This window comes from Lactuca sativa, chromosome 9 (genome assembly GCF_002870075.4).
Source record: "Lactuca sativa cultivar Salinas chromosome 9, Lsat_Salinas_v11, whole genome shotgun sequence".
NCBI lineage: Eukaryota > Viridiplantae > Streptophyta > Magnoliopsida > Asterales > Asteraceae > Lactuca > Lactuca sativa.
The window spans coordinates 150,068,695-150,083,372 of NC_056631.2; the positions used below are offsets into that span (position 1 = coordinate 150,068,695).

Here is a 14,678-nt window from a genome sequence, read left to right on the forward strand (position 1 = left end):
GATGCCTTTCATTGTTTCTCATAAAACATATGATTCTAATTCAACGGGACACCACACAAACAGTTCCGAGTCTCACTTGACTCCAAAGGAAGATATCATTGTCCAGGATCCAACGGCTTCATATCTTTTCTGAAATCGCTAAAATCTATAAGAAATTTTTCTTTATTTCATTATCTTTGGCACACTTTTGCACGAAAATCCTTGTGATTTTCAAAAAGTCTGGTTCGCAGTTCTAGTAGTTACTTTCAGATTCAGAGAACAAGCAATGACACTCATATGCGAATAGGCAGATCAGGAAAGGCGGTATTTAAGGAATATGATACGGTGAATCTTTTGGGATAAGATTGCAATCATGGTGCGTACAACATTCAAAATTTTCCTGACATCACGCTTTGTCAATTACGCCACCGGACATCACGCCTATCACACTCGCTTTTTCAGGCGCTTTTTCAGGGAAAATGAACAGTCTCCAGCTATATTTCTCTCTCCTACACTGACGTATAAAAGGTCATTGACAGTTCATTCTCACATTACCGTTTCCACAGAATTACTTACAGACTCAAGTAAAAACTTTTTTTCTCAAGCACTATTCATCATTTCTTCAACGATATCATTGGCTTCATCATCTAAAACTCCTTCTGGTGCTGATCAAACTACATCATCTGGTCTACTGGGCATCAAGGCTAATCAAAATCTTATTTTGGATCTCGATCGATCTAAGTAAGATGCTTTTCAACAACCTCTCATAGAGTGTTTGAAGTATTTTCAGTTGTTCATCGCCCTCTCGAAAACAGAGAACATTCCATTGCCTCTTCTTTCAATTGCTTACTCCTCTGCTCGATATGAGGAAAGTGGGTCGGTCATCAATTTTGAGATTGATTCTGTTAAGACCACCCTCACAAAGCACACTTCAGCCGTCTGCTAGGGCTTTCTGACGCTACAAATCTGATCGATCCTGAAACCATCTCATCTTCTTCCATTCTTGAAATGTTCGACCAAATGGGATACAAGGATCATCTTGCTATTTTATTGAAGTTTAGGAAGCCAAATCTTGCTCCAATATGGAACGGGTTATTTACTCTTATCTTCAATAGTTTCTCTAAGCGAACTACTGGGTCCGACAGTGCAAGCAAGCTATTTCTCACAATTCTTTATGGTCTATACTCAGGAGTCAATTTGGACTATGGTTCCATTCTCTGGACTCAACTGGTTCAGAGCAACTTGACGATGACAAGACATGTAGAGATCTCAAGTGCTCGCTTTTGGGCTATTGTTGTTCAGCGAGCATTCAATCTTCATCACGTCCATGTGACTGAGGGTTCGACGATTGCACATATTCAGATGTTTCACACCTCAAATGTCACCGTCTCCAACAGCTCATGGTTCGTATTTATCGACTCTATTCCAGATGAGATGCTTCTCCACGTTCCACCAAGCAGTGAAATAATCGTCGCCTATCGTACTCTTCTAGCATCAGGTCCTCGTCCCTTAACCCCTGAAATGCAGAAAATTTCGTAAGATGCTGATAAACCTAAGAAAGGGGGCAAGCAAAAGACCAAGGCTGGACCTTCAGAACCATTTCAGTCTTCAAAAAAAAAGAAGGTTAAACAATCAGCTCGCCGACCACGAACTCCTACCCGAAGCGATGTGGAGGCTTCGGAGTCCTAAACTATCTCCAATGTTTGCATACCCGAGCATGAGCACTAAAAACAATAGATACAGCTGCATCTACTCATCTGGTGGTCTCGGAGCCAGCTACTACGAATCTTGAGGTAATGTTTTCTATGCCAACCTCAGTTCCCATTACTGATGATTTCTTTCAATACTTCACTCCACCATCACCAGCTTCTACAACCACTCCCATCACCATTTCTCCTTGTCCGAATGTCTTGGTGGGAATTTCGCAACCACAAATGTCCATGACGCAAACTTCTACACTTTTCGCCGATTCAACAACCACACCCACAACAACTTTAAGTGCACCACAAGTCAATGTCAATGTATCTGATACAAAGGTAGGGGCTTCTGGTTTTACATTTAGTGTTGGTTTTACACCTGTTTCAACACTTCGAACTGATAATCCAGACACTGTGTTCGTAGATGATCAAGACAACTTTAAAGACCTACCTTATAGTTCGTTCCACATTTAATACTCCAGTGGTGATGATGCTCTGATGACCCATCGAAAGTTCAAGATACTACAAGACAAGATGGATTCTTTACTTGAATCATCAAAGACTTCTTCCACTTTAGATTACTCCATTGTAGCTCACAAGGCCCTGCTTGAAACAACAATGAATGAGCACGCTGCAAATCTGGAAAAAGCTAACAAAGCTGTTCATCGTCATCTGTTTGCAAGGAAGCGACCAAAAAAGTCGAAAAACTAATTTTTGGTGCGTTAACATTTATGGGTAACTTCCAGACTTCTTTTGAGTCAAACACTACGAAAGCGAACCATGTTATTAGCAATCTTGGCACAACTCTCCACTATGAGAAAATTGCTCTTGAGAAGCTTCGTACTTGCATGCGAACTGATTATACAGAGTTCCAATTGTCCATCTCGTCAAAGATCACAAAACTTCCAGACGATTTCGAAATGGAGAACAAAATCATGATGAGCTTGCAATGAAAACATAGAAGGTCAAGGTCATGGCTGTGAAGCTCTCTCAGGCGAATCAGCAAATTAAAGAGCTTAAGTTTAAAAAAGCAGTGATCAAAAGTTGCGTGGCTGATATCAATGCAGATTTTCACGGCTTGATCGAGACTTGTGATTCTCTCCTCACAGTCTCTGTCCGTCAGCATCTAGTTGAAAAATTAAAGCCTATCTATTCCAAAACAAGGGGGAGAACCACGAACCTCTGGTGCAGGGCATCAAGTGGGTAAGTAAACCGATGCTGGTAAACATGGCGAACATGAGCAAAAGCCCAAGTCAAAGGAACCGAAGGGTAATGTATGTCCGAGTTCAAGAGGTAAAGAAAAGGTAATAAATGATGATAATGATGATGATGAGGGGGGCGACAATGCATTACTGAGATGTAAATCTCGCAATGCTGAAATTGATAATAATCTGCGAATAGCGAGAGAAGCTGAAGAGAAAGAGAAAGTTGCTCGTGAAGTAGAGGAAACTCTAAAAGCACAGAAAACCATTTTCCTCTATGGACACTTGAGTGAATTTTGAATGAGGCAGTTGATAATCCGAAAATTACTGGCTAGAGCCTGTCGGATCTTTCGAGTTGGAAAACTCTCTGGATTTGCAGCTTGACCTGCCAAATACGCCGAAGGCTTTTCTCTTTCGAAGTTTTGACAAAATTGCGAACATTTCTCCAACTGATAAAGCTGCTGATCAAGTGCTCTTTGTGTTTTATCTGAACCACATTAGGCTACAATACGAAATGTGGAGCTCAAGGAAGATCATAGCTGTAAAAGTGTTCGGGCCAATTGAAACTGAGAGCTTTATTAATGCTCGTTTCAAGGCTGCTCGTAGGGCAGCGAGTTCAACTTACAGATTCACTCTAGTAGATTTGCCCTGCCTCAACGCATTCAATTGGATTTCTTTGTTACTTTTACTGATGAAGGATCAACAAAAATACGAGCCTGTCATTTCACACTTAAAATGAATTTTGTTCTGTTACATTCAAGAGGTAGGAAAGATGGATGTGGAAATTGCCACGGTTCTCAACAAGAAACCCACTGATCTCCCCAAAGAGACTCTGAAGGATCTCGATACAATGAAGTTGGGAAGGATACGAAGGAAGGATTAGAGTGTTGCTTTTTAGATATAGGAAAAACCAGATGTGAACTATCACAGAGATGGCTTCTACTTGCCAGACAGAAATTTGTACTCCTCCTCCTGTCTAGAGTATATTGTAGATTTTGTGGGTCAAAATAAAGCAAACAATACTGCAAACAAGAAGTGTTTCTCCGACATGATAAATTGGTATGTCTTAGTTTGCAAGACACTTTTAGGGATTATGCTGAAGCTGTTGATGGTTCAAAAGTGACAACAACAGTAAAGAGTCTCCTTCCTCAATTGACACAAAGGGGGAGATTGTTAGGTCTAATGGATTTAGTCAACTGTATTTATTTTATATAGTCCATTTTGTGTAACAGGTTGGGCCTCTCTAACCCAGTGTTATTAATGAGCTAGGGTTTAACTATTTATAGTGCATGCATGCACCGTATCTAGGGTCGATACTTTTGTAACCCTTTACTGCCTTTACAGTAGCAGTTCTTTATCGAGCTCTTCTAAGGAAGCATTTTTCAATCATTCAGTATATATTCAATCATTGTTCTTGTTTTTTATTCAATTACCAGTTTAGAATCTGTCGATATACTTTCAATTAGTCTAACATTTTGGTGGTGTTTTGATGAATTTTGAAGATCAAGGAAGTTCTTTTGGTTGCAAGGAATGTTGTTTCAAGTTTGCATCCATCAAAGTCACTCTATTTTTGGGCTATTATGAGTATAAAGTTCATAACTTGATCTTTAATTTTTTAGATCATTTCATGTGTGGTTTAGGACACTTATGGTCCATTTTATGGGTGATATCGGATCTTAGAGGACCCCAACACCTTTTGATCAGTTTGGAATGCTTCTTCAACCTCATGTACTAGGAAAGTTATGATATTTTGCGTTCCTTTTAAGCTATGCTAGTCATCTTGGCCCTTTAGTTCATTTTGGAGTATTAAAGTATAGTTTGTGAAAGTTTGTGGAATTATAATGGGTAAAGCCAGAAACATTCTCCATCTAAACATCATGTAGATTTAGATATCAAGGTTGGAGACTTGGAGTTTATGGTTTAAGTTGAGAATGATGCATTTTTGGTCCTTTTGAGACTTAAAACCTAGATCTTGGTAGCTTGGACCATCCTAATGGATAAAGTTGGTTACTTAATCCATTATGAAGCTATTAGGTATCATATCCGATGTTATGTGCCTTGGTCTTTACGAATTAATCTATTAATGAAGAAAAGTATTTCAGATTGAAACCATGTCATGGCCAAGGAAGGCCCACGATATGGTGGCATGACTCATTGCAATTGTTTTGTCATTTAGCAGCCATGACGTGACCATCAGTTGGCTACAGTGTGGTGTCCAAGTGAGTTGACTTTGACCATTGACATTTTAATTGGTTTGACTTTTGGGTCAAACTTATTCAATATTGAGTATATGGCTAAGGAAAGATTTTGGTTTGGCATTAAGTAGCTCTGGTTAGCAGTGTTCTTATTGAAGTGGTTGTTGAGCTGATGTTGAGTAGTTTAGATGACTCTTCTCACTATTCTATGTAGGATGCTAGTTTTCTTTGTCACTCTTACATGGAAGAACAAGGTTTGGTCCCTGGAATTTGTAAGAAAGACCAGGTTTTGGCCCCTGGAATTTACATGGAAGAACAAGGTTCGACCCCTAGCAATTGTATAGAAAACCAAGATCTAGCCCCTAACACTTGTGCAAGTAAAGACCATGATTTGGACAATGGTAGAAAGTAATTAAACGACTATTATTTGGCCCATACCATTCACCTGGGGTTGATGTAGACCCGTTATGTTATGTATGTCATGTGGTATCTTAGGGAAATCATTAAGCTTTGTGCTTACAGTTTTATGTTTAAATTGTTTTAGGTTTTCTTATATTAAAGGAAGGGTATGGCTTGACTGTATCGCATCCGTTGAAAATTTCCGCACTTAATAATTTTATGAAGACACTCTATTAATGTTTTGAATCAAATGGTTTTATTTAGACCTTTGAAGTTGTAATTGGACAAATGTTTTTATTTTTAGATGAATTTTTTTTTTGAAATTTGGGACGTTACATTTGTCCATTACCGAGGATTTAAGATTTACTTGATCAACTTCAGGGGGGTCGTTATGGTTTTCCAAAACTGATCTACATTCAGGTTACCACTGAAAGATCCTGTATACCGCAGAGTCATTATAGAATGATAATGTTAATAACATATGATCTTATAAGGTCACACCTTATAGCAAGATATCATTAATTGATTATTTATTAGCGTAATTTTGATTATTAATAAATATTATCAACACTTGTATTTAATTGGAAAAACATTATGATATAAATAAATTATTTTACTATCTAAATTATTGTTTCTAGAAAATAATAATAAAGAGAACAATACTAGTTACATTTAATCATATAATATGATTTAAATGCTATATATAACTTTTTGGGCACTTAGAGTAACCAGTTAGTTGGAACTTGACTAGCTAGTTACAAGATTGAGTTTAGATCACACTATCATCTCATTACTCTCATGTGGCTGAATTTTATATAGCTAGAGGAGGATGGAGTGTTTTATTATTTTATTCTTCATTTTGTGCTTGTAAGAAAGGCCATACCCTTTCACTTGTAAGTCTTGACTTTTGTACACATTGATCGGTATTTAAAGGAGGCTATTCTAGTGAAAGAAGTTGATCTTTTTGCACAAAATCACTCTCTAAGGGCTGGCATATTTATGCAAATATGAAGCCTTTCTCCCACTCTTCTTCTAGTAATTTTGATGCTAGAATGAAGAGTTTATATGTTGCTTCTCTTTAACGTTTAGTTGGTATAAATCTTAAAGCTGAAGAACAACTTTATGCACGTGTTTACTAGCATATTTTGGTGGTTTAAATCTTGCTTGGTGGTTACATTATAGAGAGCTTAATTTAGAGCTTAACACATCACTTCATCAACTTCCAATCTTCCATGACAATCAAAGTCTTCAAAGGTTATAACATTTTCCTTTCTATGGTTGTGTTTAATATTTCTTTGTTCTTTCATAATGATCATTGTTGGGTACAGAATGGTTCTAGTTTATTCAAACAAAAATTGTTTCATTATTAATTACATCTGCTTTTGTAACTATAATTGGACTATTTTTGAATAAAAACCGAACAATTAGTATCAGAGCTATTTTTGCAAGTTTGGATAGTTTATTTGTTAAGTTGATGAAATCTTTTTTTTTTTGGAAAACATTGATGATTTCTCTTTGCAATAAAAATCCGTACATATTTTCTTTAACAACTTTATAATTGTTATTTTTTGGTGACTAAAGTTTGCATGGATTTTTGTCACAAAAGTTGTTTAGAGAAACAAAGACTTGTTTTATATAATTTTGAGTGTATATATATATATATATATATATATATATATATATATATATATATATATATATATATATATATATATATGATGTGTATAAACTAGCCATGAAACTTTGTGTTGCTTGTGTTGATTTGTTTAAAATGGTTGTAATAATTTATTTATTCATGTGGTTTGTAATAATTAAATAGATTAGTTTTCATTTTGCTTATTTTTGTAAGAAATAGATTAGTTTTAGAAAAAAAATATTTTGTACAAAAATGTAACAAGAAATGAAGATGGAGCCAATTTTAAAGATAAAATGGTTTTTTTGTTATTTTTTTAATAGCGGGTGTAAACACAACCTTTTTTGGAAAGTGTTGCGAAAAGTGTTGATATTGGAAAAGTATTGCATCAGGTTCCTTAAGGTGAAAGTCCTAAGGCATTTTTTTCTGAAGTGTTGTATGTTGTTGAAAATACATCCTTCAAGAAGTTTTCAACTACTTTGCAAGCATTGGATATTTTCTCAAGTGGGAGCTTCAACAACATCACTAGAAGTTTTTGGTACCTTATGTCTGTTTAGGAATAGACTAGACATTTTTGTGATGGCTCACAAAAATGTCAATAGACTTGGTTGGTTTATGTACATATATTTTTTGCATACTTGTGTTGTTTTATATTTATATTAATATTTGTTTATGGTTGATAAATTAGGTTTCAAGTGAAAAATAATATTTGAACATAAACAAACATTACAAAGGAGTTTGGTTTTAATGAAAATTTGACTTTTAACATAATATGGTAAAAATAGTTTGAAAATAAAACAAACTTTATTTATTAAAGCTAGTAGTTGGTAAAGTTTCAAGATTAAAATTATATATAAGTTCAAAAATGAGATTTATAAACAAATAAAACTCCAAACCTTATTTTATAAAAGAAAGTTTTATTATAACATTTTCAAATGTTCTAAGGTGTAACACCCCGATTCTTAGGTATTAATTACATATGAATTATTGGATGAAGCCCTACTCGACGAGTCGGTCGACCTACTCGTCGAGTAGCAGCAGGGAGGGACCGCGTGTTAAGTGACCTACTCAACGAGTCCACTTTGGGACTCGGCGAGTAGGAGTTGACAAATGAAACCCTAAATCCCAGGGTTTACACCCCTATTTAAAGGAGCCTCAGCTTCCTTTGGCCTCCTTGCAGTCTTTGAGAGCCCTTAAAACCCTAATACGTGTGTGTGTGCCATTGTGTGATTGAAGCTTGAAAAAAGAATTTTGGGGAGAGAAGGCTTAGAGGAGAAGGGTTTTGGAGCAAGTGGAGTGTGGAAATCACCGCTTATCTCAGTCATCATCTTCTGGAGGTAACCAAATCGCCTTTCTTCTTGTGAGTCTCTTCCTTTGTTGAGTTTTAGGGTTTTTGGTGAAGTATTAAGTTGAAAGAATGAACTATGGGCTAGATCTGAGGTTGTAACTTCAGATCTGGACCCTCCTTGGATGCTAGAATCATAAAGTTGTTGTATTGGTTGTGATTGAGGTCCCTCTTAGACTTGAAGCTTCATTAAGAACTTAAAGTAGACATTTAGAGCCTTTATAGCCATGCATGCATGTAAAGTTTGCAACTTTACGTGATAAGCATGCCCTAGAAGCTTGGATCTATGATTTGGAGCCGCTGCATGGCTCAAAATGGACCTGTATGGGAAGAGGACTGAATGGACTTGGCGAGTCGCAAGGTCGACTCGGTGGGTCGCATGAAGATGGTCATTGAACTCGACGACTTGAAGAACAACTCGGCGAGTCCGATGAAGATTGTCAAGGGACCCGACGAGTTGAAGAACAACTCGGCGAGTAGGATGAGTTTTAACCAAGAACATGTTCGCATGTATATCCGTCGAGTCGCAAGGAGGGAACTCGACAAGTGGCCTTAAGGTTTGATCGGGATTCAAAGGAATACGACGAGTCACCTCGATTACTCTGCGAGTTGGATTGTTCTTCAAGGGACTCGGTGAGTAGCTGGGTGTACTCGGCGAGTTGGGGTCAACATGGACTATTGACCTTGACTAAGGACTTTGACTTTGACTTTGACCAGGGGTTGACTGGTGAGTTATGGAGTACCTTATAAGGTTGAGGACTTATGAGTATTTTGTATTATGGTCATAGGTGGTGGAGCCTATGTCAAGTGATCTGAGAGTTGGAGTTTATCTTCCGAGTCGACATCTGCGAGGTGAGTTATCCTCACTATATCGATAGGGTCTACGGAACCAAGGCCAGCCCTTTATGTTTTACATCCTGGTTTAGGATGGTTGTTATGTCATTGCTATGCTAGATTTCATCTTGGGTTAGGATGGTTGCTATGTTAGATTTCATCCTGGTTTAGGATGGTTGTGTTGGATTAATGTCTAAGTCCATAACTATAATTGGTAAGACTTGACCCGACCCGGCATGGTCCATTTGGGTTGCATACCATCATGCACTTGGATAGACTATAATGAGAGAAATAAGACACTTATGGTTATTAATATATTATAAGTTCTAGTATATTAATAATAAGAATAATAAGATTATTTAATTAGTATTGATCAAGAATTAATCTAGGATTAATTAAGTGATCAAAAGAAGACTAATTAAATATATGGGTTGATTGTGTAAATCATCCATACTTGTATAGTGGGCTAATGCTCCATGGATAATCAAGTTGGGCTAAAACCCATAGGATGGTCCATGGATGCTCCATGGTGTATTTGTACCCATGGATCCAAGGAAATGGAAAGCCATGACAATTAAGAGTTTACCCTAATTGTGTAACTATATAAGCATCTTATTATTGAGGAAAAATCGGCCACTAGAGATAGTGAAGAAAGGGCTAGCCGATTTTGAAAAGTGTAGAATTCTCTCAAATCATTCCAAGTGTTTTGATGATTGTGATTCCATTTGAGGTGTCACACTTGGGGCACTAGGCACTCAAGCTTCATGAAGACTTTCTACATCAAAGAGGTATGTATTCTATCTTGCTATAGTCATTGTTTTGTATGCTAGATTAGGATAATACCTTGGAAGTTCTTATTTGCATGTATAATAGAGAAAACATAGATCCAAGGTATTTAGGGTTGCATGTACACTTAGGAAGTGTTAGAATGCTCAAAACCCAACAGGTTGCTATGCTAGAGATCAGTTAGATCGGTTGTTATGGTATGCTACATATGGATTGATCTGTTAGATCAGAATCGGGATAGATCGTATCTTATGCCTTTATGATCCGTAAGGATTGGTATGTTAGTGACCTGCTATGTCGGTACTCTAGTTACGAGAGGATTCTATAGTTGATGATCTGTGTGTCAGATATGTTTGATGTTTGTATATGTCAATATATGATAGTTATGCGAACATGGTTATTTGCTTGTTGGTTGGGTTGAGGCGGTCCTGCTTTGTGTTGTAGGCCAACATACCCTATGAGCGGTCCGGGGAGACTGTAGGCCCACGAGGCGGACCAGTCATGCTGAAGGCTCGGGATAGATTCTGACAGACTGTAGGCCCAGTAGGGCGGTCCAGTCAGGCTAATGGCCCAGTATGCATGATGATTGATTGATTATTACTGATATGATATTGTCAGTGTGGTATTGGTGTTTTGGGGGTAGCTCACTAAGCCTCGGGCTTACAGTTTTCAGTTTATTGTTTCAGGTACTTTAGGAGTCCATGGAAAGGCGAAGGCGTGACCGTACCGCTCCTCATCCTTATGTTATGATTTCTGGGACACTCTGATAGATATTGATTTGAAAACATTTTGTAAACAATACTATTTGACTTTTATTTATGACTTAAAAAGTTTGAATTTGACGTGAAATTAATGAATGTTACATAAGGTGCTCAAATGATAAACTTAATACTAGTTATTAAAATTTGACCGCGTTAATTATATAAAATTGGGTTTTATAAAAGAACATTGTTAAAATGTGATTTTATATAAAATAATATTTTTATTAAGATATATCATGGCCTATTGGATTCATGTAATAACCATGATAAAATATTTTTTAAATTAAAATTATAAAAACATCCAATACCCCTTATAAATCTCAAATATATGCAATCAATTTTGAAAAACTCTTGTACGTTTCTTGTATGTACTTGTGGGATGCCACCTAACTGCTTAGTGTTATCTCTTGATGGTTGGGGTGAGTTCGCGATTTCTATAACAAAGTTATAAGTCGGTTATACAAGTTTTTTAAATTAGATGATTGTATCGAAAATATTTTGTGATAAAAGATACCTAAGAAATATATTTTTGAGGCATAGATGAGATCAAACATGTCTAATTAAATTTTGTTATTAGCGATCCCATAAATCTAGGAATTATATATTAGTATATATAATTGATAATCGATATCTATAAAGTTAGATTCAAATGAACTAAATAAATGATACCGAATCATTTATTTGTTTTGTAACTTGGATCATGTACTTTGATAGTTAATGTTTTAAAAAAACGAAAGATAAACTTAGAGGGAGAGACATTTCCTTGGGTCTTTACGTGCCTAGAACAAAAAAAAGATTGGATGGTAAAAACCTTCATTGGCGACCATAAATGTTTTCCAATAGGGAAAATCAAAAGTTGCACCCACGCTTTTTTTTTTTGCTAAAAAAAATCATGCAACAAATTAGGGGAAAGCCTAGGATCCATATGACTACTTTAAGAGAATAGCTTCAAAGGATTCCAATTATTCCCGATAAGGTTATAGCACTTAACATCATAGATATTGATTACAAATAGCAACAAACAGCTGTAAAGACTATGTTTTGACTATGTTTTGGAGTTACAAAAAACTCTTTTGATGACTAGAGTTAAAACTTAAGTTAAAAATGAGCCTAATATGTCAATAGAAAAAAAAATTTCTCCCTATCTAATAAAAGAATAGTTTTATTCTTCTTTTGACATATGTCATCTTATTAGGCCTCCTAATTAATGTATATTTTATTCTTTTTTTGTCATGTGTCACCATATTATATCTTCTAATTAATGCATGCAATTTGTAAACCTATTAATTGTCCATTTTAAATTTCAACTTTTAAATTTTCTACTCTAATTACATTAAATTAATAACATTATAATAAGAATTAAAATAAACTTAATACAAATTATAAAGTGATATAATTTCACATATTTATTTAAATCAATGATTAAAATTTATATAACTACAAAAATCTCTTAATTAATAAATTATTTAAAATAATTGATTAATAAATTTTAGTTTTTATTTTAAAACTTTAATTAATTGTATAACCGTAGTTCCCACGGGTTATATACTAGTTTAGGATAATATATGTGTTTTTGGGAGCTTGCAACATGTTTTTATGGCAAGGAGAAGAGAGATTCTAGGTATTTATGGGGTTTTTATGAAAGACTATTAGTCAAGTACACTAAAATTAGGTAAATGATAAACAAAATTAATATGTTATTTAAATATGTTATTATTTTAATTATAGTTTTTTTTATTTAAGATATAATAATAATATTATTATTTTAGTGTTTAAATTTAGTTTTTTATTTTAATAATTTTAGGTTTATTGTGTGTTTTTTAGGAGAAGATTCAGAAAATGCAAATGGATGTCGGGGAGGGTGGACATGTAAATGATAGGGGGCCTATCCCGGCGACTTGTCATCGGCAAAAATAATTAATAAAACTTTAATTTTTCAAAAATAATTCCCAACAGAACCTATCTGACGACATTTTTCACCTATCGCAAGAAGGCTATTCCGATTACTTTAAACTGACAATATGACATCGGCATAGGGTTAAAAAGTATCACGGTGAGGGGTTTATATTTGTAGTGACGACCCCCTCTAGATCCGTCCCCCCTTGTAATAAAAGTGAATTGGAAATTTTTTTCTTTTCTTTAAATTTTTTAATTTTTAATTTTTTTTTTTTTTTTTTGCATTCATCATAATTCAGTCATTTCTGAAAGCATTTAATTTATTTGCCAACTAATATATAAATATTAAAGAGATAGCAAAATCGTGTATGAATGGTACATGACGTCTATATATAGGGAAAATAGAACCAATAAAATGACTGTTTTATTGACAAAATCAGAAATCTGGGAGCCGTAGGACACCTGTTTCCTCCATAGTCTTTTATTGAAGAACAAAAAGAAAACCAACCAAGCCCATATGAATCAAACACGTGGGTACTTGTGATTTTACTTCTTGTTCATAGGAGCAAACCTGGACTTGATTTTTTCCACTTCTTTGGTTCCAATTTGGAATGCCTTAGTCAACACAACATCTTCCACCGCCGGAGATGACCCAAACAAAGCGTCTGCCGTCCTTTGGGTACCCGGCAACTGGCTGTTGAAACCTGCAATCACCGCTGCAGGAACCTTTCCATTGTTAATCTGGAAGTGAATTAAGCCTCTAGGGAACGTAAACACTCCACCCATCTTGATTGTCTTTGTGAATAGTTTGTTTGCTGTAGTTATGAAGCCCACATCCAGTTCTCCGGTCAACACAAACACTATTTCGGTGGCTCTTGGGTGGGTGTGTGGTGGGTTCAGGCCACCTGGTGCGTAATCAATGCGAGCCATGGCCACGCCCAGAGTGTTAAGCCCAGGGACTTGTTGGACAAAAGCAGGTGTAACAGTTGCACCGAATGTGTTGTTAGTGAGAGCTGCCTTCGCTAGCCCCGCAAAGAAAAAATCGTCTGCAGTAATGTTGCTTTTGCAGGGGAATCCGTGCAATTTTATATCTGTTTTTGTACAATAACTCATCAATAGTCAACTTCTCATTAAATGACAAAACACATAATGCAAATATATGCAATCTTTTCAGTGGCATAATCCTATCCGGTTTACCATGAAGTAATAGATATGATAAGAACCAGTTCGATTATTACATAAGGCCTCTACAACCACGAAAAGATAGGTAAATTACTATAGATTTTCGAAAGCTTAACCCTCTTTTTTTCCTATAAGCATCACCTATTTGGCCAAGAACTTGATGAGTCACAGCTCAAACTTGGAGGTTTATTGTAGAATGAATGTAAAGCGGTTTATTGACATACGCATGGAAACTCAAATCACTTAGAATAACTAGAAACGAAGTACCTGAGGAAAGATCTGCAACACAGACATCTTGAAGCAAGTCAGGGTCTGCAGAGACAAACGAAGCCAAAAAGATGGGCATCATCATGCTAATCATCAACACATAAGCACGAGTAGCCATGGCAAGTCTTGATTACTCAGAAAAACAATATAACCTTTATCACTTTGTATGGGAAGGTGATAAGGTGATTGTTAAGGAAAGGAAGGTGGTTTTGAGATGGAAGATTAATGGCGGTATTTATAGTGGGTTGAGCGAGGAGACATTTTGCAGTTTGAGAGCTGTAGCGGGTCCTTTTCAGTTCCTTAAAAAATAATCTCTAGTTGTGTTTTATACTAAATACCTCATTAATTTTATGTTTGGAAGTTCATGTTTTGAATTGGTCTTCAAATTTTAGTCAACAAGAATGTTAAGATGCTTGGTTGTTTTTGTTAATTATCTGGGTTTGAATATCAAATAGGATCTCAATTCATACAACAGAAATTAAATATGATCCATGGTAAACGA

The 14,678-nt window shown here is 35.8% G+C and overlaps 1 protein-coding gene across 1 annotated transcript; it reads right to left on the bottom strand.

Moving 5' to 3' along the window:
- Positions 1-13,029: 13,029 nt before the first annotated feature.
- Positions 13,030-14,394, bottom strand: LOC111896390 (germin-like protein 5-1). The gene is made up of 2 exons (XM_023892383.3): positions 14,177-14,394; positions 13,030-13,818 (listed from the first exon to the last, which is right to left on the bottom strand). Exons 1-2 carry the CDS (start codon positions 14,292-14,294, stop codon positions 13,274-13,276), a joined length of 663 nt encoding a protein of 220 aa, XP_023748151.1. The 5' UTR covers positions 14,295-14,394; the 3' UTR covers positions 13,030-13,273.
- Between the last annotated feature and the right edge of the window lie 284 nt (positions 14,395-14,678).